Source organism: Mercenaria mercenaria, chromosome 19, assembly GCF_021730395.1.
Source record: "Mercenaria mercenaria strain notata chromosome 19, MADL_Memer_1, whole genome shotgun sequence".
NCBI lineage: Eukaryota > Metazoa > Mollusca > Bivalvia > Venerida > Veneridae > Mercenaria > Mercenaria mercenaria.
In genome coordinates this window covers 42,845,152-42,871,783 of record NC_069379.1, presented here as the reverse complement: position 1 = coordinate 42,871,783, position 26,632 = coordinate 42,845,152, and the positions used below count along the sequence as shown (strand labels likewise).

The 26,632-nt window shown below is 33.5% G+C and overlaps 2 protein-coding genes across 2 annotated transcripts; both read left to right on the top strand.

Annotated features, from left to right (window-relative positions):
* The first annotated feature begins 1,225 nt into the window (after positions 1 to 1,225).
* Positions 1,226 to 15,479, top strand: LOC128551331 (uncharacterized). The gene is made up of 2 exons (XM_053532178.1): positions 1,226 to 1,380; positions 14,677 to 15,479. Exon 2 carries the CDS (start codon positions 14,685 to 14,687, stop codon positions 15,258 to 15,260), a length of 576 nt encoding a protein of 191 aa, XP_053388153.1. The 5' UTR covers positions 1,226 to 1,380; positions 14,677 to 14,684; the 3' UTR covers positions 15,261 to 15,479.
* Positions 15,283 to 24,877, top strand: LOC123542364 (uncharacterized). Its single transcript, XM_053531327.1, has 2 exons — positions 15,283 to 15,502; positions 21,177 to 24,877. The coding sequence occupies exons 1-2, from the start codon at positions 15,283 to 15,285 to the stop codon at positions 23,876 to 23,878; spliced, it is 2,922 nt and encodes a 973-aa protein (XP_053387302.1). The 3' UTR covers positions 23,879 to 24,877.
* Positions 24,878 to 26,632: the final 1,755 nt, after the last annotated feature.

Here is a 26,632-nt window from a genome sequence, read left to right as displayed (position 1 = left end):
AGGTGCTATTGAACGTTAGTATCAGTTGTAAAATTGAAAGGTTCGAGCTTGTAATTTCATACGTTACAGTGTAAACTACGTTCTGAAATCTATATTAACACGAGATTTAGTGCGTAATTACCTTTTTTCAACATCCTATATAGACTGACATTTCTTCTTTTTTCGCGGACCCATTCTTGAATTTTTAGGCGGCATTTTAAACGTATACCCCAAGTGACTGTATTTAACCATGGCTGATTTTGGTCAAATAAATGCATCTTGTGGGATAAACTGAGGTATCATTTCAGAAAATACAATTTCCATCAGTAAAGACTGAAACTGAAACTGAAAATGTTTTATTTGATTATACGTCTACTTTTACGTTAACATATTCAATGGCGTTTTACTAATACATGAAAAATACGTCTTAAATTTTAAATGACATATGAAATAAATGAGCATAAATATCATTGTGAATAAAGTATTTAGCAAGCATTAAACATAAGATCAGGCATCAGATAAGATTGATAAAATATTAGAATATTAAGATACAATAAGATAGCTGCTTTGTTAGTAAGTAAGTAAAAGTGAGTTATTGTGACATGTCCATAAGTTATTACAAAAAAACTGTATTTTCTGTTGCTAAAGCATGTTTTTCAGGTCAGGCACTGCTATCAATTTTTGCATGGACTTTCATTTTAAGAAATGTCAGTTGACAATTGATAAAGCAACATGCCAGGCACCGAAAAATAGTAACACATAGGCTTAACCGATCCATTTTTTACAACTACCCCCTCTAGTCAATGGAATATAGAGACCAAAGGCACACTAACACCTACTATTCTAAAGTGACAATTGAAAAGTCAGGCATTCAGTCAAACACTTGTAAAATAATTAGAATTTCACAGACAACCTTGTATTGCTTGATTTTGACACAGTTTGTATGATTGCAAACATTACATTTTATCCAATCAGCTTATTGTGCCTCATTTACTCTTACAGGTTTCTCTACACTTTTTTTTTCAATGTCAACATCTGACCTAATTCAACATTATTACGATAAAACTTTACAATATGGTGATTACGAATGCTGTCAGGAATAATAGCATTCTATGTTTGATCTTTTCTATTTACTACTTCAATTCTATTTAAAGCAAAATATTATATTCGTCATTTCATAATATCTAATTTAGCGTATGCATGCCTACATTCTCTCATGTTTACTTCCGGGTATAAAGTTCTAGGCTAGTGTTTAGTTTGCGATAACATGTTAATGCATTGAGGGCTTCTGACCGCACATATTCCTTTTTCTCTTTAAATTTTGTATTCGTAGTAGTAGAACTTCATGGCGTGTGACGTTTGGCTTTACTAGAGAGAGTTCTTGTAACTTTGGTACCACCTGTAAGTTTATAATATTTCTACTTTTTGATATTTAACATACAACTGGGCAGCCATTGATTAGAAATGTATTAATATACGGTTAAACGTGTCTGCTCTGTTTGTTTTGTTTGGGGGAGGGTGTTGTTTTTTGTTTGTTTGTTTTTGGGTGGGGGAGGTTTTCGCTTTTTTTTTCTTTTTTCTTATTTTGTTTCTCTTTTTCTTTTTTTCAACTTTCTAATAAAATTTATCATGTGACACTTATATTGTCAAGTTTTAAATGTATTTCACTGCATGTATTGTCTCTCACTTTTGGTTCGAACCCTTGTATAGGCTGTAGAATTCGTTCCTTGATGACGTTATTTAGCTGACTAACAGAATGTCAACTGTTCAATGATTACCATATATAGGTTCAGTTAAAATATAATACTTATTATTTTTTTCTTTTTATCATTCGGGTGATTAGAAGATTTTTAGATAGATAAGATATGGTTTTCGCCTTGTAATCAGTAAATTTACAATTATTGTGTATGATACACATACTTTCTTTATCGCATGCTGTAAACATGGTGATAGTTTTAAAATAGCAAAGGACAAATAGAGATATCACCATCGAAAACTAGAGATATAACGGATTGTGATTGATAACCTCAATTTATTCTAGCATATACATGTTATGGTGTTCAAGGAGAAGAATTCTATAAGACATGTCTTTCATTCTTATTTTTCCGTAATATTATGTTAACTTGTTGCTTTAATTATACAAATTTGTGTTATGTTCTCTTATCAATAAATGTGTTTAAACTAAACTATGGTGGTCATGAATGTAATGCGGCATTGAAATATATTAAAGGGTTTTATCTCCCTTGTTAACGTAAACGGGTCCTATCAACCAACATTGGCCTTTTAACCCTTCTAGTACAGTTTTATTGCGCCTTTCTATGTTTTCTTTCTTTTTCTTTCATCATCTTTGATTTTAAAATATTAATCCACAGAGTAACTGAGTCAGCCACGCTACACACCTGTAAAATAAATGAGATTTATTTGTAGCTTTTTACAATTCAGAAGATAAACAGGTCCGTAGCTTGAGCTTGATTTATAAACACGACTGACATTCTGTCTTAATAGCTTAGCTCTCATAAAGTAAGCCTTGGTCGTTTTATCGGAAGATTTAGCTGCCATATAGTACGACTTGGGTGTTATAACGTAAGACTAAGCTGCCTTATAGTAAGCCTTGGGCGTTATAACGTAATATATACCTGCCATGTGGTAAGCCTTGAGCGTTATATCGGAAGACTTAGCTGCCGAATAGTACGACTTGTGTGTCAAATCGTAAGACTTAGCTGGCATATGGTAGCCCTTGGGCGTTTTATTTTAAGACTTAGCTGTCATATAGAAAGCCTTTTGCGTTATATCGAAAGACTAAGCTGCCATATAGTAGGACGTCATATTGTAAAATATAGCTGTCATGTGGTAAGCCTTATGCGTTATATCGTTAGTCATAACTATCATATAGCAAGACTTAGGCGTTATAACGTAAGACTAAGCTGCCAAATAGTAAGAGTTGGACTTATAACGTAATACTTAGTCCACATATAGTAAGCCTTGGGCGTTATATCGTAAGACTTAGCTGCAAGCATTGGGCGTTGGGTGTCATACGTAAGACTTACCAGTATAGTAAGCATTGGGCGTCATGTCGAAGACTTAGCTCTCATATAGTAAGCTTTGTGTGTTATATCATATGACATAGCTGTCATATGGTAAGCCATGGGTGTGATATAGTAAGACTTGGACGTTATATCGGAAGACTTAGCTGTCATATAGTAGGATTTGGATGTTATAACTTAAGACTTAGCTGTCATTTAGTAAGACTTGGGAGTTATGTTGGAAGACTTAGCTGTCATATAGTAAGACTTGGGAGTTATATCGGAAGACTTAGCTGTCATATGTCAAACCTTGAGTTTTATATAGTAAGATTTAGCTGTCGTATGGAAAGTCATAATCGTCTTATCATAAGACTAAGCTGTCATAGAGTAATCCTTTGGTTTTATATCGTAAGACCTAGCTGTTATATGGTAAGCCTTGGGCGTTGTATCGTAAGACTTAACTGTCGTATAGTAAGACTTGGACGTTATATCGGAAGACTTAGCTATCATATAGTAAGATTTGAATGTTATATCGTAAGACTTAGCTGCCATATAGTAAGCCTTGGGCGTTATATCGTTAGATTTAACAGTCATATAGTAAGACTTGATCGTTACATCGAAAGACTTAACTGTCATATAGTAAGACTTGGGCGTTATAATGTAAGACTTTGCGGCCATATAGTTAGTCTTGTGCGTTATATCGTAAGAATAAGCTGTCATATAGTAAGCCTTGGGTGTTATATCGTAAGACTTAACTGTCATATAGAAAGACTTGGGCGTTATAACGTAAGACTTAGCGGGCCCTTAAGTAAACCTCAGGCATTATATCGTAAGACTCAGCTGCCAGCATTAGGCGTTATATCGTAAGACTTAGCTGTCATATAGTAAGACTTGGGCGTCATATCGTAAGACTTAGCTGTCATATAGTAAGCCTTGGGTGTTATATCGTAAGACTTAACTGTCATATAGAAAGACTCGGGCGTTATAACGTAAGACTTAGCGGGCCCTTAAGTAAACCTCAGGCATTATATCGTAAGACTCAGCTGCCAGCATTAGGCGTTATATCGTAAGACTTAGCTGTCATATAGTAAGACTTGGGCGTCATATCGTAAGACTTAGCTGTCATATAGTAAGCCTTAGGCGTCATATCGTAAGACTAAGCTCTCATATAGTAAGCCTTGTGTGCTATATCGTAAGACATAACTGTCATATGGTAAGCCTTTTGTGTTATATTGTAAGACATAACTGTCATATGGTAAGCCTTGTGTGTTATATCGTAAGACTTAGTTGTCATATAGTAAGACTTTGCTGTCATATAGTAAAGCTTGGGCGTCAATTTGTAAGACTTAGCTGTCATATTGTAAGACGTGGGCGTTAGAATACTGTTGAACATTAAGGAATATTGGTGTGTAATGCCTTTGGATGCCTTGGTAATAAATTGACTCTTCTTATATATAAGTGTTTCAGAAATTAAATTCAAAAGATTGCTTGACAAAAACACATCGTTGGATAGAATAGAATTGTGAGACTTTTCTACTTTAAACCGTTTCGGAATAAGTTTCCGATTAATATTCAGCGATGGAAAAATGTTTACTAGTCCATGCATATCATATCTTTAGCATTTGATCAAATGAGATACCTATCACTGATCAGTTTATGTTTTTATCAATTGTATGTGCATTAAACTTTGAATTTACATTTCACCTAAAACACACCCTGACACCGTTAAGCCCTATCATAGGTTAAAGACTTGGAATATTCTAATTGAATGAGGTTCCTCAACAATATATGAAATATTTGAACAGTACCACGCTTTAATCAGTTTCTTTTCAAAAGGTTATTTTAAACTTAACTTGATTTAACTCAACCATAATAAAATCAATATACATGTAAATCAATTTATAGTTTATAATTAATTAGTACTTAATAATATTTTTATAATTTCCGAATTAGGAGTTTGTATAGATAATACAGCATAATAGTACATTCAGTTTAATTCATCTATTTTACATATACGTGTTGAAATTTACCAACATAAAGTGAGTTTTGACTAAATATATTTATTTTGAAACGATAAAATAGATATACAATGAAAATGATAATGTGTTCATTCACATTGCATTCCGTGTACATTTTTATACAGATATGATTGTTGACCAAACACGCCTGCAAGATAATTTGTGTTGTACGCCTATGCTCGAAAATCATCTTGTTCTAAATATACCATGCTTATTTGGAAAACCGACAATGGTATCCCAGTGATATATTTAGTAACAAAGATAACCTTTTTCTGCTAAGCTGGTCGATATTTCGTCTACATATGATTTAAACACAGCGCGAGCTCGAATGAAAAGAGAAAATTAACAAAAATAGAAGGTGAAGAGCAAAGGAGGCCGAAATATAATACTCATCAAAATATGTTACTCTTTTTGCCTAAATATACATATTGTTGACAAGATAACAAACCTGACAACGGACCACCGTCAAGTTAGATGCAACCTGTACAGACCATGTTTTTATACGAGTGCGGCATAAGACAAGAAAATGTTGTTTCATCTGAAAAAAAAAAACACAATTTTATCTATTAGAGAAAAGACACTTGTCAAACTTAAAAGGATGATTATTCTTCGGCAATAAAAGCCTTTTGTTGTTTATGGAATCAGTCGTGTAAAGGTAAAAGTCACAATGACCTGAAGACTAAAAACGGTTTCTGATGAATAACTGGAAAATGCTTTGACCTATGGACCATGATCGTCTATTATCAGTACAGTGTAGATGAATACTGTTGTTTTAGCGTGAAAGGTCAAATGTCAAGCTCATTCTCTTGAGACTAAAACTAGCACATCCATTTCTTTATTATGCCACCGGTGTCGACATATAGTGTTTGAACTGACTGTTCGTCCACCTGTCTGTCAGTCGGTCACACTAACTTGTCTTTCAGCACGTCCTACAATTTCAGTCAAATTGAAATGAAATGGTGTATACATCGTAAAGATGTATATGACTTGTGAATATTTTTACCGACTTTTATGTCTGATTATTTTCACTGAGCCTCTCTAAGTTTATGTCATGCATAACTTAACTTCAAGAGACTGCCTAATATGTATACTCGACATCATTAATCTTGCTCATCAATAATTTCGCGTTGCGCCACCTACGTGGTGTTCACATGTCAAAGTTTGTGACCTATTTTACACATGCTAGTAAAAAACGTTCTTACCTGCAGTTACCTTGCTAAATATCTGTCAATATTTATTACAAGCGTATTTTTCACATATCTATTGCAAAAATCCATTAATTAAGCAAATATTTGCAATGTTTACAAGTTCGTCTACCGGCAGTTCGGCATTTGTCCTCATTAATTATGCAAATTAAGTCCCGCCCATAGGTTAGAGAGCACCAACTTTTACGTAACATCCCCCAGCTAGGCAAAAATGAATGAAATATCAGTATTAGGCAAAACATCAAAATGTCTAAACTCGACGGATTTTAAGCGGGAGGGGAATGGGGCCCCGCGACCATCTCCGCAAAATCACCCATGATACTGAACAGTGAATTGGAACATGTTAAATAAGTATCAGATAGAAAATATTCAGTAACAGTACAATTCTTAAGCTCCGATTCATTATGACCACGCCCGCGACTTTCTGGTTTACTTGCAAAATATCTGGTGTGTCTACTGCCCAGAGGAGAAAATTTTCGATAATACCAACGTAAACAGATAGTATAAAACATTTAAATTGGCGTTTAATGACTTTTGAGTGTTTCTGATAGTTTGACTTAGACAGCTTTTCATTGTTTGAATAATATTTAGTGTTTTTAACCTATATATATGATAGTTTGATTGCCACAGTTGTTGACCTATACCGCGAAATTAGTGATGTGACGTCACACGATGACAATGGCTGACTATGGTTGTTCGAAGAACAAATGGATGTTTCTTGAATGATATCTGATTCATTTTCAAACAGTACTTGATGCATATGACATGAAATATTGTGATAAAGACAAGAAATACTATATTGTTTTGTTTCTTATTTAATGTCGTTACGACGAATTTCAAGTGCCGCGACAATACAGATGGAAGGTATATACGTTTTGAAAGGAAAGAGATTTCTAAGCTACAGCGGCGAAATTCTTGCTACATTAAGTCCTCGTTCACGGGAACTCATATATTTCTATCTTATAAACTATTTTGATAAAGAAAGAAAACAGTTAAAGTGATACGTTGATAACTTTCAAAAAGTTTTTAAAATTATTCAAAATTTGGTAGCTGTCATAACAAGTGTCAATCATAACAAGTGTACAAGATGTTGGTTTAAGAATTTGTCTTGTGCATTTAACAAACAATTTAATCATTAAGTCGGCAGATTCACCGTATGCATTGTGCACGTAATTGTAACAAAATATTATCAAGGGATTCCTCTGATCAAAAAGAATTTCGACAATCTCTGTCTTAAGTTTAAATAAATGGACTAGTTTTTAGTAATTTAGAATATTTTTCCACCGCAGAATATTAATGGGAGACTTATTCCGCAACGGTTCATTGTAATAAAATCTCACAATTCTATCCAACGATGTAAGTGTTTTTGTCCAGTAATATTTTGAATTTAATATCTGAAAAACCGAAATTTCTGTACCTTTCTCACAGTTTGTTTTATATCGCAGATGACACTGAAACTTATAAAATAATAAAATCTCGTACTTTAATACATGAATTGCTTTGTCACGTTTATTGTGTCACATGTATTTTAATAGCAATTTCATAGGATCAATTTCAATATTAAGAATTTTTTTCTCATTTATAAATATCATACCTGAAAAGATATTTCCAGGAAACCTTCAACTATTTAGAAACTGAAATACTGTTGTAAAACGGCGTTAAACCCAAAACAAACAAAACTATTTAGAAAATATTTTCAAAAAACTTCACTTTTGAAGTTCCGCGATAGCTACTTAACTGTCTCGTGGCAGAAATATGCCACCATATATTGCTGCAATATTTTCAGGAAAAATGCATACATTTCCTGAAACGTTTACAAATTCTGGTGATAGCTAGCTACCCAGCTATCTAGTGGCAGAAATATGCTACCATAATTATTGTTCCAAACCTTAGTTTTGGTACACATACGTTACGTGCCAGTGGTGTTCCTGTAGCTGCTAATGCATTAGATTAGGTATTTTAGAAAGGTGTCTTGAAACATGGATATGTTAAAGATTTGTAGCACAAGCTTTCAGTTGTCACTAAACATTATGAGTTATGTTTTTTATCATTATAGAAGAATAAATCCGATTGTGCGTACTGAATATAAATGCATTTTTCCAAGACTTTGTAGGTTTATAAATGCTACACGTAAAATAAACATTAGTTTTGTTGTTTTGTATATATAATTTATTAAGATTATATTTTCTCTGAGGTGCCGGGCAGACCGCAAAATGGTTGTTTAATGTCACATTCTAACGCGTTTAAGATTTTCTTTCAAATTATCAAAGAAGGAATTTACCGTGTAGTGTCTTGTTGATTTAAACACGCTTCGCAAAATGACCTACTTTTGGATATTCCGGTTTACTCCGTCCATTTACGCAGATAGAAATAATTCCAGATCAGTTTTGCTTCCTGGTGTAATTCGAACGTTTTAGAATGGAAACAGATTTTAGTTTTGCGTATTTTGTTGGCAAATGAAACACGCTTCTGAGTTCAGATGCGTCGTAATTAATCTCAAAGTCTAAAGGACCCAAAACTAAAATCTATTTCCCTAGTTTAACTAGTTTTGGTGGGATATATATAGGCATCGGACGTGTCTGTAGTATGTTCTAACGAGTACTTCTTAAGGACTACCTCGTAATATGTTTCAAAGTCAATTGTTAATATCATAAATGTGTTCAGATGTACATGGCTTAATGTAAGGTCGTGGCGATATTGTATACAGAGCTGGGCATCCTTAGACAAAATTTGTTCATTGGTATAATCAGTATTACTGTCCGTATTAGTGGCATGAACTCCTTCAACGGTTAAATAGATTCAAATAAAACTCAGACACATGATAAGCATGAATGGTATGTGTGTTCTAACTATAGGGTCATATTGTGTGTTTGTGGCGTGAACTTCTTCTTTACGTTTTAAAGGAGAACAGTGAAACTTAATACATGTGCCATAATAAAATCAATTTAATCAATTTATAGTTTATGATCAGTAATTAATAGTATTTGTCTTAAGTTCAGAATAAGGAGGTGTATAAATACAATTTCAGGATGGTATATGATAGTTCATTCAGTTACACGTATTTATTTTACTTATAGATGTTGAAATTTACAAATATAAAATGAGTTTATTATGACACGTGAGAGCCTAGTTATTTAGACTAAATATTTTGTAATGGTAAAATAGATCCACACTGGAAACGATAATGTGTTTATTCACATTGCATTTTCGTAGACATGTTCATACAGATTTGAGTGTAGTATCATTTCAAACTTTGAACGCCTTCAGGGTAATTAGTGCTGTACACCTATGCACGAAAATCAGCTGGTTCTAAATATACCATGTTTATTCGAAAATCCGACAATGGTATCCCAGTGATATATTAGGTTACAAAGATAACCGTTTATCTGCCAGATGGCCGAAAGCCAGCTGGTCGAGATTTGGTCAAAATAATGTATACAATGAGTCCGATTTCGAATAAAAATGTTATGATGATGGGTATTGATATAACAACAACAGAAGGTTTGAAGAAGGAGGCGAAATATGTACCCATCAAAATATGTTACTCTTCTTACTTGAATACACATATTGCGGAGTAGATAACAAGGGACCTCCGTAAAACTAGATGCAACCTGTATAGACCATGACTTCTGTCATGAGAGCGATATAATACAACAAAGTGTTATCTCATTTGAATAGAAATCAGTCCAATCCATTGGGGAAAAGATTGCAAACACTTTTCAAACTTGAAGGAATGATTATTCTGGGTCAATAAATGTCTTTTATTGTTTTTAGAATTAGTCAGGCAGAGGTCGAAGTCAATGGCATGCAGACTAAAACAGTTTCCGATGAATAACTGGAGAATGCTTTGACCTGTGCCCACGACCGGCTTTGATCAGTACAGTGTATATGAACCCTGTTTTAAACGGATAGGAGATCACTAGGTCAAAGGTCAAATTCATTCTCTCGAGACTGAATTACACACCCATTTCTTTTTTATGTCGAAGACCCGGGAGGCATATAGTGCTGGAACTGTCCGTCTGTTCGAATGGCTGGCAGTCTGCCAGACTATCTTATTTTTCAACCCCTCCTACAACTTCATTGAAATGAAACTTGGTATATATCAAAGACATGAAGTCGACATACTCATATTGTTATTGACTTTCATGTCTGATCATCTTTATTGAAGTAATGGCCTTTTTGATCTTTTTTAAATATTACAACAACATCAGAATATTGTGCACCTAACTCCTACAGTTTTCATCTAATTAAAAATTAAGCTTGTCATAATCATCAACATAAGGTGGACATATGCATATTCTCATAACTTTTATGCCATGTTATCTTTTCTGGAACTATATTCCAAACTCTTCCAACATTTTCCTTCCAAACAAATCGAAACTTGGAGAATATCATAAAAATGAAATGCATGTATACATGTTAACGGCCATGTGTCCGGTTATTGTTCAGGAGTTATGGCCCTTGTGGAACTTCGAAATATAGAACATCAAATGTCCAATAATTTTTTTCTTAGGTTATGACCCTTTGGGACTTTTAAATGTTGCAACTACTTCAGAATATTGTATACTCAACTCCTTAAACAGTTCTATCTAAGTGGAATGAAATTTCGCATACATCATCAACACGAGTTTGGCATGCTCATTGTGTCAGGACTTTCGTACCCGATTATGTTTGCTGGAGTTGTGACCCTTCATTTGACTTTGAATTTCTACAAATACATCCAAACATGTGTAATCAACTCCTCCAACAGTTTCTATTTTATCTAATTGGACATGTACATAATTTGGAAACATTAATGTACCTTGTTTTGTTCCGAAATTATGGTCCTTTATTTGATATTGATTTATTAAAATTACATCATAACAGTGAGCACAGTTTCCCTCTAAATGAATTGAAACTTTAAATAAATCATCAACATGAAGGCATTTATTGCGGAAGAATAATCATTCTTTAAAATTTGAAAATGTAATGCAATCTTTTCACCCATATATTCGATTTTTTTCCCAGATGAGATAACATTTAATTGTCATATCAAAAGTCATGATCTATACATGTTGCATCTAGGTGGACAGAGGTCCGTTGTCAGGAGGGTTACCTGCTCAAATATATATATGTTTAGGTAAGAAGAGTAACATATTTTGATGAGTATTATATTTCGCCTCCTTTGCACTTAACCTTCTATTTTTGTTAATTTTCTCTTTTATTCGAACTCGGACTGAGTTTATATCATATGTAGACGATATATCGACCAGCTGCCTTTCGGCCAACTGGCAGAAAAAGGGTTATCTTTGTAACTAAATGTATCACTGGGATACCATTGTCGGTTTTTCAAATAAACAAGGTATATTTAGAATCAGCTGATTTTCGTGCATAGGCATACAACCCTAATTGTCTTGCAAGAGTTCAAAGTTTGAACAACAAGCATATCTGTATAAAAATGTACACGGAATATAATGTGAATAAACGCATTATCATTTTAATTGTATATCTAATTTATCGTTTCAAAATAAATATATTTAGTCAAAACTTTATGTTGGTAAATTTTAACACGTATATGTAAACTAAACTCCTAATTCTGAAATTAAAAAAAAATAGTATTAAGTACTAATTAGTTATAAACTATAAATGATACAACAATCATGTCTGTGTAAAATGTACACGGAATGTAATGTAAATAAACACATTATCATTTTCAGTGTATTTCTATTTTAGCGTTACAAATCAAAATCAAAAGGCTCTCAAGTGTCATAATAAACTCACTTTATGTTGGTAGATTTTAACACGTATAAATAAAATAACAGATTTAACTGAATGTACTTCCTCCTACAGTTTCCATTTGATTGAAATTATACTTCTTGTAAATCAACAACATACAGTGTACAATGGACATATGCATATTATCTTGACTTTCGTTCGTGTCCGGTTACCTTTCGGAAGTTATAACCCTATAATGGTCTTGAATTTATTAAAACTTTATCAGAAAAAAAGTTACAGTTTCTGCTCAAATGAATTAAAAATTCATCAACATGATAATAAACATATACATGTTATCGAGACTTCCATTAAGGGACTTGAAATATGGAACATTCGTGTCAATTTTATTCTGAGATTATAATTTGAAATATTACAACTTTATCAGTGTACTATATACTCTGAAACTCCTCCTAGAGTTCCGTCTAATTGAAATGAAACTTGCCAGGAACGGTACCCTTAAAAGTTATCATTTCTCTCCGTGTACCTGTGCGAAATTCCAGTTTGATTTATTTTTGCGACACAGATATCTTCCTTACAGAAAAGGCCAGAAACGGTAGCCTTAAAAGTTGTCTTTTCTCTCCATTTCGAGACCTGTGCTAAAATCCAGTTTTGGGATGATCTTGGCGACCTGAATATTTTGTTTGCAATTTATGCACGATTTAATGATACCACACAGGGATTAAGTCAGCCGGGGACAATGATTTGTACTATACTTGTTTTTATTCTTTTTAAATTCACATCGACAACATAGGTCGAACGTAGACTAGACAGCTTATATTGATAGAAGAGATCTTCAAGGGGCTTACCTACATGTACATGTGCATTGAATATGGAAAAAAGAAGAATCATTTCATCTTTCTTTTTTGTGTTATCCCTGGTATTGTTGAGCATTACATGGCTTTGCTGAGTAATATGATATACCTGTCTAATGATTTGTTGGTTTGTCACTATGTAATATTTATTATGCATTGATTTGTCATTTGTTTTATCGCTATATTGCCATGTCATGTACACTTGTGCCAAATAAAACTTACTTAAAACTTACATTCTACATACTAAGCGAGATTTCTAAGCTACAGGGGCGAAAGTCTTGGCTCATTAAGACTTCTACAAGTTTATCATGTGTTGGATTCTGATTGTTATCGACTTGGTCGTATTAGATGCACGTGGCCTATTATAGATGTAGCTGGCACAGATTTTACAAAACTGATCAAAACGTTTAAAATTCTCTTGATCGTTTTAAACAACTAGCCATACTGTCAATAATGGGTGACATTTTATCAGCGCTGACTTCATTTTTCGTGTGATAGTCGACTCTAAAACAATACAACACCTGTAAATAATAATATCGCATTAAAATAACGTTATCTTATTATACATGCATTTTTGTTTTGCTATGGCTGTTCTATGGCTGTCGTCATAAATGAATAATATGTATAGGGCACTTCATAAATAATCTGAAATTTTTTAATGTTATTTGTTGTAGCACCATATTAAAAGGGAAGAATTTTCTGCATAAGTGCAGTTTGTCTTGACCTTGACATACATTGTGCTTTGGTAAATATGATGCATGATATAATATTACTAGTAAATCTTTTTTGGTAAACCCTAACGTTAAGCCGTTTTCCGCTAATGATAATGCTGTGAAAAACTCGAACTTGAGCTTTGACAGTCTTGTTTACAACTTCAAATAGTTTTAAAACTTGATCACACTTAAACCGATTTTTTTCGATATTTGTAAATACGTTGACGTATATTAAATTTGAATCATTTTTGCTGTTACAGTATATAAGAGTTTATCTTTAAAACTGTTACAAGAGTATCAACATTTAGTATGTGCTGACCGTGTAAGTAACCTGTTTTGAAAGTTTACAAATATTAACAATACTTAATGTTTTTTATAGTTTCAAGATGATACAGGTTTATTATGTAATTGAAGTCACTTTGAAAACATTTCTAAGTGAGATAATATCTAAAGAAAGAGAATTTCAAAAGTGGATCCTTCAAAATGAACTACATGCATTTTTTGTGGAATGTATTAATTTTACAATTTAGTTTTCCCTCATCAACTTGCATATGTGCATCGGAAATGGTCAGTTAAAGTGGAGAGGTTTATGAATTTATTGTCAGAGGTAAACAAGTGGTTTTAGAGGAAATCATGTGTCAAAAACCTAAAACAAAAGAGTATTTAATGTTATTTGCTGTAAAAGAAACTCCAAACATTAATTTGTATTAATTAATATTTCTCAGTGTTTTCTTTTTCCATAAAAGGAAGTCACATTTAGGCATACTATCTTAAAAGTTTGGTATCTTACAATTTCAACACAATCGATCTTAAACTTCTTCTTCCTGGCCATAGGCTGAAATCTAATCGGATCGAAAGCACTAATAAGCCGACCACTCTACCAAGTGCACACCCAATAATAGGTACCGACATATCACTATTGATCATATTGAGGACCAGAAATCTTCCATTTATGTGCGAAGTCAGATCTTTTTCATAGGCGGGAAACCTTCGACTTGGTTGATATAAACAAATAGTGAAACTTTTATTCAAACATGCAAGTATTCAAATCATTTGGCAGTTCGAATAATATATTCCTTTAAATAACATAAATAATACAAGATACAAATTAGTTGTATCAGCTGTTACCAGCCTCTTTTTCTGTTAAAACTTTCATGACATCTATTTTAAAGGAAGAACAATGGCAACAGGCGGCGGATATACCGTGGACAATGAATCATTTTGTAGGCTGTACAGATTCGTTTGTGAGATAGTCCCAAAACCCATTCGTAGATTACTCGAGAACAATTCACCAAAGGGAAACGTCCAGAATTTACTAAGGAACAGTAATACCCAAATACAGATTATGCGAACAAAAGGAATACTTCAAAATCAACAATACATGTTACTTCATCCACCGCCAGGAAAAGTATTTGACATAAAAGATTGGGACGTTACTCTTCTCTGTAACATTGTCAAAAATGTGTGTAACATAAAGAATCGGAGTATAAAAGTAGCACTCGAGGACTTGCGAAATGAAAGGAATAAACTGAGCCACTGTTCAGCTCCTGAGCTGACCCTAGCAGATTTCAACGTCAGATGGACAGCTGTTGAAACCAGTCTGAAAGTGATCACTAAAAGTTTAAATGATCAAGCATTTGAAACTGCCATCAATGACGAATACAATAATGTCAAAACTGGTCCTGTTAGTGTCCAGCCGATATTTGACATTTTAAAGACACATATTCATGTTTACCAGAATGTTAAGACAAGTTAATTTAGATAAGGACGTAAAGGAGATGAATAAAGATGTCCAAGAATTTAAGCATATTCACCTAAATAAAAGCCAAGAATCGTTACGAGCATTTGAAGACCACGAGAAGAAAATGAAGAAAGAATTAGAAACGGTTAAATATGCGACGATAGAAACGAGAAATGCTGTAAAGGATATTCAGTCTGATATATATTCTCAAATTCGCAAGGAACCTAGTCCTGAAACCAAGCCAAAATTAACTAAAGGTGAGCGGAATATTGTTTCTTTATTGTATAACTTAAGATATATTTAACAACAAAATGCTATTTCTGTGTGTTTATACGGGTATAAACCACACTGGGAGTTCTTGAAAATCCATGAATCGTGCCAGCAATTCAAGAAGTACCCATATAAACGCGCAAAAAATAGCATTCAATTCTTACATGTAACACATTTTTATGGTACCTTGATACACAAATAAGTTGTTGGTTTTCGTGGGTATCAGAAAATCAAAATAAGTTTGAGAATAAAGATCTTTTCAACATCTAAATTGAGCAACCAAAAAGATCCGCCCAAGTTCAATTGTAATTTTCCATGCAATGAAAATACAGTTCCTGTTTGTTTGTTTTTAGCTCATCTGAGCACAAGGTGCTCAGGATGAGATAATGCGATCGCTCACCGCCCGGCGTCCGTCCGTCCGGGGTCCATCCGTCCGTCCGTCCACACTTGCCTTTAAACAACATCTCCTATGAAACCGTTTGCTGGAAGCTGATGAAACTTGGTTGGATGTTTCTTGGGTGGACCTCTTCCAAAGTTGTTCAAGAATTGAATTTCACATAGATCTCTGGTTGCCATGGCAACAGAAAGGAAAGATTTTAAAAACCTTTTTGCCCAAAACCGCAAGGCATAGAGCCTCAGTATTTGGCATGTGGCATCATTTAGTGGTCCTCTATGAAGATTGTTCAAATTATTCCCTTGGGGTGAAAAGAGGCCCCGTCCCGGGGGTCACAAATTTTACATGGACTTATATAGGAAAAATCTTTAAAAATCTTCTTGTCTAAAATCACAAGACCTAGGCCTTTGATATTTAGTATGTAGCATTAGCATTGCCTTTTGGTCTTCTACCAAGATTGTTAAAATTATGTCCCTTGGGTGAAAAGAGGCCCTGCCCTGTTGGGGGGATCCCACAATTACATAGACTTATATAGGAATTTATTTAAAAATCATCTTGTCTGAAAGTTCAAGGCCTATGCCTTTGATATTTGATAAGTAGCATTGACTAGTGGGTCTCTAGTACGATTGTTCAAATTATGCCCCTGGGGTGAAAAGAGGCCCTGCTCCAGGGGGTCAATTGTTATATGAGTTATATGGGAAAATACTTCAAAAATATCAGATCATATTTCCTAGACTGTTTAATAATAATCACCTGATGACCCTTAGTAGTTAGGGATCACCTGACTGTGACCTTGACCTACTGACCTACTTTCTTGTTGTTGTTTCAAGATACAGCCTTGAAATTTGGATGACATGTACAGCTTTAAACAGACTTTCAGTGACCATGAATGTGACCTACTGACCTACATTCTTATATTTTAGCAAGTTTGACATTTGAAACATGTAGCTCATATTACTCAAGCGAGAGATCGAGGGTCATCGTGACCCTCTTGTTTTACATATCGTTAAATCCAGCGAAAAATTGAGTCAGTTTTATATCAGAAATTGCATATCACGAAACAATAATGTTATTGGCGGTGCACTTATACCTCTATATTATAGATAGTCACGCATTTTCAAAATATTCTCACAGTTCATGAATAACTGGAAAAATATAAATCAGAGGCTGTCACAATGTTTCTGGTATGACAAAGGGGACAATTTCCTTTGACATGAATCTTAAAAAATTTACCAACTTATCTAAATAGAAGTTTCCCAAAGAATGATAATTTCGAACATCAAAGCCCAAAGCCTATCTTTTTTTTTTTAAAGGCTTGATGGAACCTTGGGTTCTGTGGTATAATCGATTTTCTGTACACAGACAGGTTTCGATGTACGGCGTTTCCAAGTAAACTATCCCATCGAATACGACAGATGTCGAACGTGCTGAAATCCCTTCTATAGTTTGTTGATTAATACACAAACTTTAGAAATATTTCCATTTGGTCGTATCCTAATTTGCAGCTTAGTGTCAATTGATCACTACTATATTGTCCCAAACATGTTGGTTTAGACTACGGGTATCTGGCAGAACTAAAAGGCTTGTTTTAAGCACGAAATTTGGTTGAATGATGTCTGTCTGAAACACAAAGGAAAGCTATGCAATAGATATGGAGATGTACAAACATAAGAAGTTGTTGTTTGATTTTTTTACCGTATCATAACAATGTTAGTTACATGATCTGCTGTGTATGAGGATTTCGGATGGGTGTTCATTTTTCGATATGTTGACCCAACTTACATTGATTTAAAATGTATAATCCTTTTTCTTGCAGCAAAGCCGCGGTCAAATTTACACGAAGGAATTGAAGTTCTGTGCAGTAAGTATGCAGCGAGTATTACTCTTTACAATATCATGGAGCATAGCAAGCCTAGTCTGGTCACCAAAACGACAATATCCTTCTTTAATATTTTTCTAAAAACTTTGAAAAATATTTTTCTAAAATTTTTATATCGCTTTTACTATCTCAATATATTTACTTTTAGATTTGATCATCTACGTTTGTTTTGTGAAGAACAAATCATTATCAATAAGATGCATGCACTAAAACAAATAACAAAACACAATGACATACAAATTGAGCCATGTAGTGCACGCCAATACCAGGGATAACACATCAAAAGGGAAGTAACTTTCCCTTATTTCCATAGTGGTCCCTGATATTGAAGGCCTGACACAGAAAGTCATGTATAGTGAGAGATCAACATTATTTATAAATTAATCGGATAAAAATCTATCAAGATAGTCATATGATTAAGCATACAATGCATCACAGATTAACTTTATACACATAAAATTACACAATTTCAATTAAAAATGACAGACAAGTTACCCTAGAGATATCATAGGCATTAAGTGGTAAAAACTAAGTAATTAATCAAATCTAAAACTTATGACTTATCCTAAAAGATAAAAAAAGATGAGAAAAAAATAAATAGAATAAAAAAAATAAAAAGGATCTTAACTTTTCATAGGATGGAGTTTTATGGCACCCCTGAATTTACTAGAACTTTCAATATTTCTAAGACTCTGCGGAAGATCATTCCATAGTGTTATTCCCTTGAAGGCAAAAGACTTTCTTCCAAAACTACCGATCTTAGATAAAGAATAACGTTAAGTGTCACTAAATGAAAATCTATCATCTGGGTTCGTTGGAGTGCTACCACCCTTGACCGTGTCAATCTCTCATGCACTGAGTTAAGAGGTACGACATGCTTATTTAAATACCCAGGAACATTGCCATACTTGATTTTATGCACATGACAAAGAGTTATCCGATCAACCCTCTTTGATACTGGTTACCAGTTCAGTAATTTGAAATGTTCATTACATATATGGGACCTGGAATCTAACTTCAGCACAAAATACATAAGTTTTATTTTGGATAGTATGTAGCCTGTTTCTCCAGTATTGAGACAAACCAGGATACCAGGCGGGACAAACATAGTCAAAGTGACACTCTATTAAAGTTATGACCAATACCTTCCTTGTTTGGAGCGTGAGATATTGACCTTTGCAATATAAACATTTCAAGCGGGAGATTGCCTTTTTGACCACTGACTGCAATTTCTTCACAAGACAGATGCTGATCCAAAACAGCCTCGAGATATTTAACTTTATTGAAAGCTTGAATACATGTCCCATAACAAATGATATTCAAAACTGACTGAGACCTTAACCTAGGTTTAGACCAAAAAGAATTGACTCTGTCTTGCCAAGATGTAGAGAATATTTATTGTAAACAAGCAACTCGCTAACCCGATCAAGCTCTTGGGATAAAATAGATTCAATAGCTGATCTACTCTTACCAGAAATGAGGATTACTAGAATCATCAGCATATAATAAAAGTTTGTTATTGACCATTGCACTCATGTCATTCACATATATTAAAAATAAAAGGGGACCAAAAATTGAACCTTGAGGTACGCCGCAGGTGACAGAAAATTGTATAGAATGTACACCAGAAACATCAACTAGCTGCTCTCTGTCCGAAAGGTTTGACTGAAACCATCTGACAGCATTTATACTAAAACCAATAGATTTAACTTCATCAACAAAATGTTATGATTAACTGTATCAAAAGTTTCCTGTAAATCAAGTAGAACCTTGCCTACCATATGACCTTGATCCATCTGAAATTTAACAAAATCAGACAAATAAATGTGACAAGTATCAGTTGAAAATCCACAACGAAAACAGGACTGAAATTGGACAAATTATTTTTTCTCATTTAGATAACCTTCAGCCTGTTCATAAAAGACCCTTTCAAACATTTTAGATACCACACTCAAAATGTGTACAGAGCGATAGTTACAAACCTCTTTTTATCATTTTTCATGTACAGGGGAATAACCCGTGTAGTCTTAATATCATCTGGAACTATACCTGGATAATGGATAGGTCAATGATATGGGCCAAGGGACAGGCGATAATAGATGCACTGTCCCTTACAAATCTATATGGAATTCCATCTAAGCCAGTAGCCTTATTAACACTGAAATTATTCAAATGTTTAAGAACTTTTACACAATAGTAAATGAAAAACTGTTTGTGAATATGCCTTTAGACAAATAAAATCTATCAACAAAAGCTTTACCAAATTTAAAAGTACTTTTTGGCAATTTTGTTACAAGCTTAGAAGCAACAGTAGTATAAAATGAGTTAAATTTCTCTGCAACACTGAATAAATCAAAGCAAATTTCTCCATCAATTTTCAACCCAATTTTATTTGATGTGTTTACACAGGTCTTATATAGAACACTGAGTTGTTTAAGACACATTGAGTCAGACTTATGTTTTTCATTCCATAGGCTACCAATAAAGCCACTATATTTTATAACCAAACTTTGTTTGAGATGTACAAGCTATTATATTACTACAACCTACAGTCGACGCATTCTAGCTCCGGACTGACAAGACCTCAACATGTACACATGTTACAAGAATCAAAATGTAATTCAGAGACACCCTCAAATGTATTCATACGGCGGTGCACATGGATTTTTCAATGATACACATAGTGTAATTCCATGAAAGACGGTGTATGGTACCCATTTGAAATAACCCACACTTGTAACAAAATTATTTCCGGTTTTCGCTAGGAAAAGTCCCAAAACTTGATACTTCTTTCAAACTTTCTGAAAGCTATGCAAGAAATGGATTAAAACTTCATACATTTGGGATCATGGTGCAAGTTATAACTATGCATTTTATTGTGAAAAGAAAATATTCCCGTTTTGGATCCAGGGAAGTGGTAAAAATTGTTAATTTCTTTAAAGATATGTAGGTCTAAAAGCAGTGAAGGTATTCCACTTGACGTTGCCATAAACCTAGATCCATACCTGCCATGTCTAATTACAAAATTGTCTCATTTTCTAATTGTACTTATTTTTTCAATTTTGATGTGAACAAAATAACATGAAATCGACTGAATGAAATTTAATTTAACTGGATAATAATTATACATGCAAATAATTAAAAAATTGCACTTCAGGAAAATGAAGAACAAAAGTACCATATAAGACAATAAATTTAAATCCACTGAAGCGAATTTCATGTACTTTTATTTCTCCAAAATTTTACATAAAATGATCGAAGAAAACAGTTCGTATAATGCATTGCCATTATAACCTTTTCAAATATGGCTGTCAATGGGGTATGAATTATTTTTACTGTGCCTCTAGTTTAATGTAATCTAGGTTTTTATACTAGTATTTCATTTTAGATCAAACAGAAGCAATTCTTCAAACAGAAGCAAACTATGTTATAACAGAACAGTTTCAAGAGGCACAAAATACACTCATGGTGAAAAACTGTGTTGTAATATGCGGAGGATTAGGCGAAGGAAAAACCTCAGCAGCATTTGAACTAATGAGACGAAATAGGAAACAAAAAAGATGTATTCAGATAGAAAACCCTGATAATATACGTAGGGTCGAGCCAAATGTTTTTGATTTTGTGTTCATAGACGATATTTTTGGAAATTATGAACTTGATGAAAATAAATTTCAGTCTTGTTTGGCAGTTTTTGAAAAGCTACAAAATTTGATTAGATCAAACGCTTTTAAGCTAATCATAACATCCAGTGAAATTGCTTTTAACGAAAGCCGTGGTTTACTGGAAAAATTCTCACTTTTTAAGGGTGTCGTATTTTTTAAGACAGATAAACTCAAAACGAAGGAAATACAAGATATTCTGCACCAATGCCTGACAGCACAGAACCGTGTATTATCACCTGAGTTTGTTGCCAGATGCATAGCTGCTTATAAATCAAGCTCTAGCTTTCCATACGTTTGTTTTCTTTTTGCATCAGATGACATGTTCTTTGAAGAAAAAGAATGTTTTTTCTTAAGAAAAGAAGTAATAGGCACTGATATTTTGTCTCATTTAAACAAAGCTAAACAATTAACATTACTTTACCTCTGGTTTAAAGGAGGCAACTGTCTTGAGATATCTGACATTCCAGAGCAGTGTTGCTCCTTCCTGAAAACGCTTTCTAACCGTCTTGAATACAGCAAAGATATTACAACATTGTGTCACGAGGTAAATCACAACCTAGACGTTATGAACGGTGCATTTATAAAAAAGCAGGTCAGCGGATATGCATTTGCTCATAATAGCATTTATAGAACTATTGGGCTTTTCTTTGCACGTCGAGGTTTCCATGACATTATCATTGCGCAGAGTAATATAGACTTTTTCATGGAATGCATACGTATAGATGAACATGACGGAAACAGAGATTACAACGTATCCAGAGATTTATACACACATGTTGTTGATAGAATTATCTTGGAAGTGATGCAAAACAAGAGATGTCGAGCAATGGCCATTCACCCATGTTTAACCAATGAAATATTTGACCTTCTTTTTCGCAAATTAATGGCTTTAAATAAGTTAAAAGCATTTTTCTTGTCGGAAAAAAACGAAAGCACCTCTGTGATATATTATACAAGGGAAGATGACACATTTGGACAGTTCTTATTTCATATTTTGAAAAGTACTTCATCAATTTCGATAACAGTTTTGAAAGCAGTCATTAAGCACTTGAAACACAGACATACGATAAAACAAACACCATGCAAAGTATGTAAAATGTTTGAAAACGCATATAAAGGCGCATGTCGTGGAGGTAACTTGGAAGCATTAAAACTACTAGGTTTTGTTAAAGTTAAAGCAAGTGAATTAATAACTACCGTATTTAGTAATAAGAAGGAGATATATCAATTTGTGTCCTCGGAAATACATGGGTATAAAGAAAACAATGAATTGAAAATGCAGTGTTTGCAGTTATCAATAATTCTCGGTCACACTGACGTGTTCGATCAAATATTACATGATGGTATCAAACCAGATGTAATTTGTTTTAAGTTAGCAGTGAGCAATAAAAGGTATGAGTTCATAGAAATGATACTACGTTATTTAGCTATGTCCGCCGAGTATCAACTCGTATTGAATATGCTAGGAAATCTTGATAGCTATGAACCGAATACTGCGTTAGCTCAGTGTGGTCTACAGTTAGTGAACTGTTTTTTCCCTGAATTGCCATCAGTTGTCCGAAGCGGAAAGGAAAAGAGCGAGGTAAACTTTGTGATTTCAGAATTAGAAAAACAATGTAAAGCCAATGTGTTAAACATGCTCTCATGCGGTGAGATAGACCCAAACAGCGTCCTTCCTTATGTCCTTAGGTGGTACTGTTCAGCATGTTTTGATGCAACCGCTGTTGGTAAAATTGACAGCATTTTGAAATTCATTGACGAGTCGCAAAATTGTTCAGTTTCCCTTAAAATTGTAAGTAAAATTGTACAGAGTGATTCATCAAAATTGCTAGAACGATGTATCAGACATAAAGTCAAAGCTCATGATATCTGTCTGCGAACGGCTTTGGAGATGGCAATATATTTTGACCAAGACACTGCAACTAGAAAACTACTTTACAATTTGAATGTTCTCCCAACGCCATATTGCCTATTCCAGGCAACTGCAAAAGGCAAAAAAGCCTTAGTAAAAGCGATACTACAGTTAATACCGTTTGCTGAAATACAGAGTTCAAGTGTATATTTCAAATTATCATTGTCGCATTGTGTGAGCACAAATGATATGGATATGTTTAGATATATAATGAAAGAAACTAAATTTGAAATTGATTCAGAACTTTTATTCGAGGCAGTGCTGTCTAGAAATGAAATGATGGTGGTGGAGATCAAAAGTCATTTAGAAAAAAATGACAAATGGGATTATAGTCTAAAGGAGTATTGGATTTCATCGGCATTGATAGAGGCCAAAGGATCACCTTCTGTTATAAGTTGTCTGGAAGATTATTATGACGATGCCATTTCTATAATAGGAACATATAGTAACAGCGATCTGTTCGACCCCCTATCTTCTTTCTCGGAAAGCTGTACCGATTATGAAGACATTGAGTGAGCTTTTGTCGTCCAGTCATGGACTATGTTGCGGAAAAAACATTTCATTTGTGTTGTTGTAGACGAAAGTTCAATGATGTTTTGTGTTATTGTAGACGAAATTTCAATGTTGATTTGCGTTATTGTAGACGAAATTTCAGTGTCAGGTTATGGCTTTTACAGAAGTCACGGCGTGTTTAGTTTGGGCGTTTGTGGGGTCGGATTTGCTATTGTTGATACTATTTATAAAATTGTTGCACAGGTCAGTAACAAGTATAAATGGTTATTTGAAGAAATAATTTTTTTTTTGTTATTTGTAATTCTCTGCTACAGTGTGTAGTTTAACTTTGCCTGAATATAAACACTGCATTCAACTGTGAAAACGTTCTTGAAATACTTTGTGAATGTTCTTGCTTGTTGAGAAACAGAAACTTCTAGGTGGTGGTACACTATTGTGGAAGTTAAACTTGAAAACTTATGATTTGTTTTCAAGATATTCTCTGATTATCCAAAAGAGTAAGAAAGACACTTAGTCTTTCATTACACTGTGTAGGAGGTCTTGTCATTTTGTCATGATTTTACTTCATTTGTTTCATAATAATATAGTCTTCGTTTGAATGGGGCAGTGAATCATTGTCATTTGCAATTTGATTGAACTCGAATATAGGTCTTTGGAATACAGGTTCAATATAAGCTGCAGGCTCCAAAATATTCTGTAAAATGGTGTATGTTTGATTGATTGTATATTTCCTGTCACGTTATCCTTATCGTGAGACTGAGTTGTTAAAAATAAGTTTTAGTAGTAATTTTATTCCTGTGTGTTTAAGATATTGTTGTAGCATTGTAGCACATGTGCTAAGCATCTTCCTTATCGAATTGTCTTTGGTTTATGATGGACATGTATAAATCCTGCGTTCCATGTCTAAAAGCCAACAAGTTTTCTCTAATATTTTAATGAAAAAAGATCACGTTTACGAGGTAGACAATTTGCGCTCGAATTAAAGAAGTATTTTCAAACAAAATCTAGTACATGTATGTTCTTGTAACTATATATAACCAGTACTAGTAGTATTCCGTAGCTTTAATGGCAAAATTGACTGTTCTTATTTTGTTTTACTCAGTAATCAAGATATTTTTATCAGTTTAAGCATTATAGCAGGGCACTTTGATTAGCATCATTAATGACTTTTTTCACATAATGTGCGCTAATACGAACAACCTCTATCAATAATTAGAATTAAACTATATAATTAGAATTTCTCAATGTACATTTTTAAGTTTCGTGTTCAAAGGGAAAATGTAAGGTTCTTTATTCATACTTTAAATATATATGCGGCAGTGTCGCTAAGTTCTTAACAACTGTTATCAGTCCAGTTTATTTTTTGTTTTCGTATCTAAGCGGACTTATTTAATTGAAGACATGCTAATTTAATCAATGCATTGTAGTTCAGCTTTACGGTTTTGACTGTTCTTTGGGGGGTTTTTTCTGGGGTTTTTTGTTGTTGTTGTTGTTGTTGTTATTTTTGGTTATTTTTGGTTATTTTTCTGATATACAAGCACATTAGTAATAACATTTTGTGTATATTGTAGATTTACATGTAATTAGTGCTATGGGCTTTTTCAATTTGAATTAAATTTGGATCAAGTTTTCATTTTCATAACATTTTTATTTCAATCATGTTACACTGGAGTTACAGAAACATTAATTATGATGAAATTGAAAGTTTTTAATTTTCAGTGTACACATTTATGCAAGTATTGTTAGTTAATTATTCTTATAGACTTATGTACTTTAAGGTATTGGACCCGTAATAGAGTACCTCTTTTTTGAAGAGTATTCAATTCCTACCAACAAACTACTTTGACTGCAATTTTCGGGGGGGGGGGGGGGCGTAGGTTCAAGCCCCAATGGAACCATTTTTTTCTATATTTTCCTTTTTCTAGTAAGATTTTACTTCTTTCAAGACTTATTATGGATGTATTGTACAAAAGTTGAACATTTTCATTTTATAACCGATTTGTTGCTGTTCAAAGTAAATTTATCTCTGAATCAGGAGGGGTAGAGTTAGACATCTTTAAAAATACTGAGTTACATGCGGTAAAAGTTCTCTAGCTATTTTGCCTTCATTCTTTAGATCACATATTGTGAAAGAAATGCATGTAGGTTTTACTTCTGCCCCAAGGTTATTTTTGAATGAAGTGAGCAAAATTCAAAACAGACCCACGGGATTCGACCTTAATTTTTCCATGTTGGATTTAGAATTCTATGTCATAAAATCTGTTTACTTGAGGCACCCTTGAAAAAATGATATTTACAGTTTTATTTTGTGTTTTATAATTGTTTAACAATAGTTTGATGTTTTTATCAAAATTAATGCTGTAATGAATTCTCTACAAACGTTTTAGATGGTGGCCATCACATTGAAATTTGTCTCTACTTGAGCTTTAGGAGATACCATAAATTATACAAAATTTACAACAACAAAAACGGTACGGTAAAAGTTGTTTAAAATTTGCAAAACAGTGTGAAACATGGTCAACTTTAAGAATATACCAAGCAAATGTCATTTTTAAACATTACTATTAGGGGTCCAATACCTTAAAACGCCTCATCCATATATGACATTTATTTCATTCTTACAACTTCAAAGTTCATATATGGTATACATAGATACTAGCAGTTTTTTCCTCTTTTAACGTAATTACTTACTTAAGACAAAGGACAAAGAGAAACATAGTGATTGTACTGTTCTGTACAAAATAAATGCAGTTTGCT

Excerpts from the sequence above, each read along its gene's own strand:
- LOC128551331 (XM_053532178.1), top strand. The coding sequence starts at position 14,685 with ATGGCAACAGGCGGCGGATATACCGTGGACAATGAATCATTTTGTAGG.
- LOC123542364 (XM_053531327.1), top strand. The coding sequence starts at position 15,283 with ATGAATAAAGATGTCCAAGAATTTAAGCATATTCACCTAAATAAAAGC. Across the intron at positions 15,503-21,176 it reads CAAGCCAAAATTAACTAAAG|ATCAAACAGAAGCAATTCTT; the intron begins GTGAGCGGAATA and ends ATTTCATTTTAG.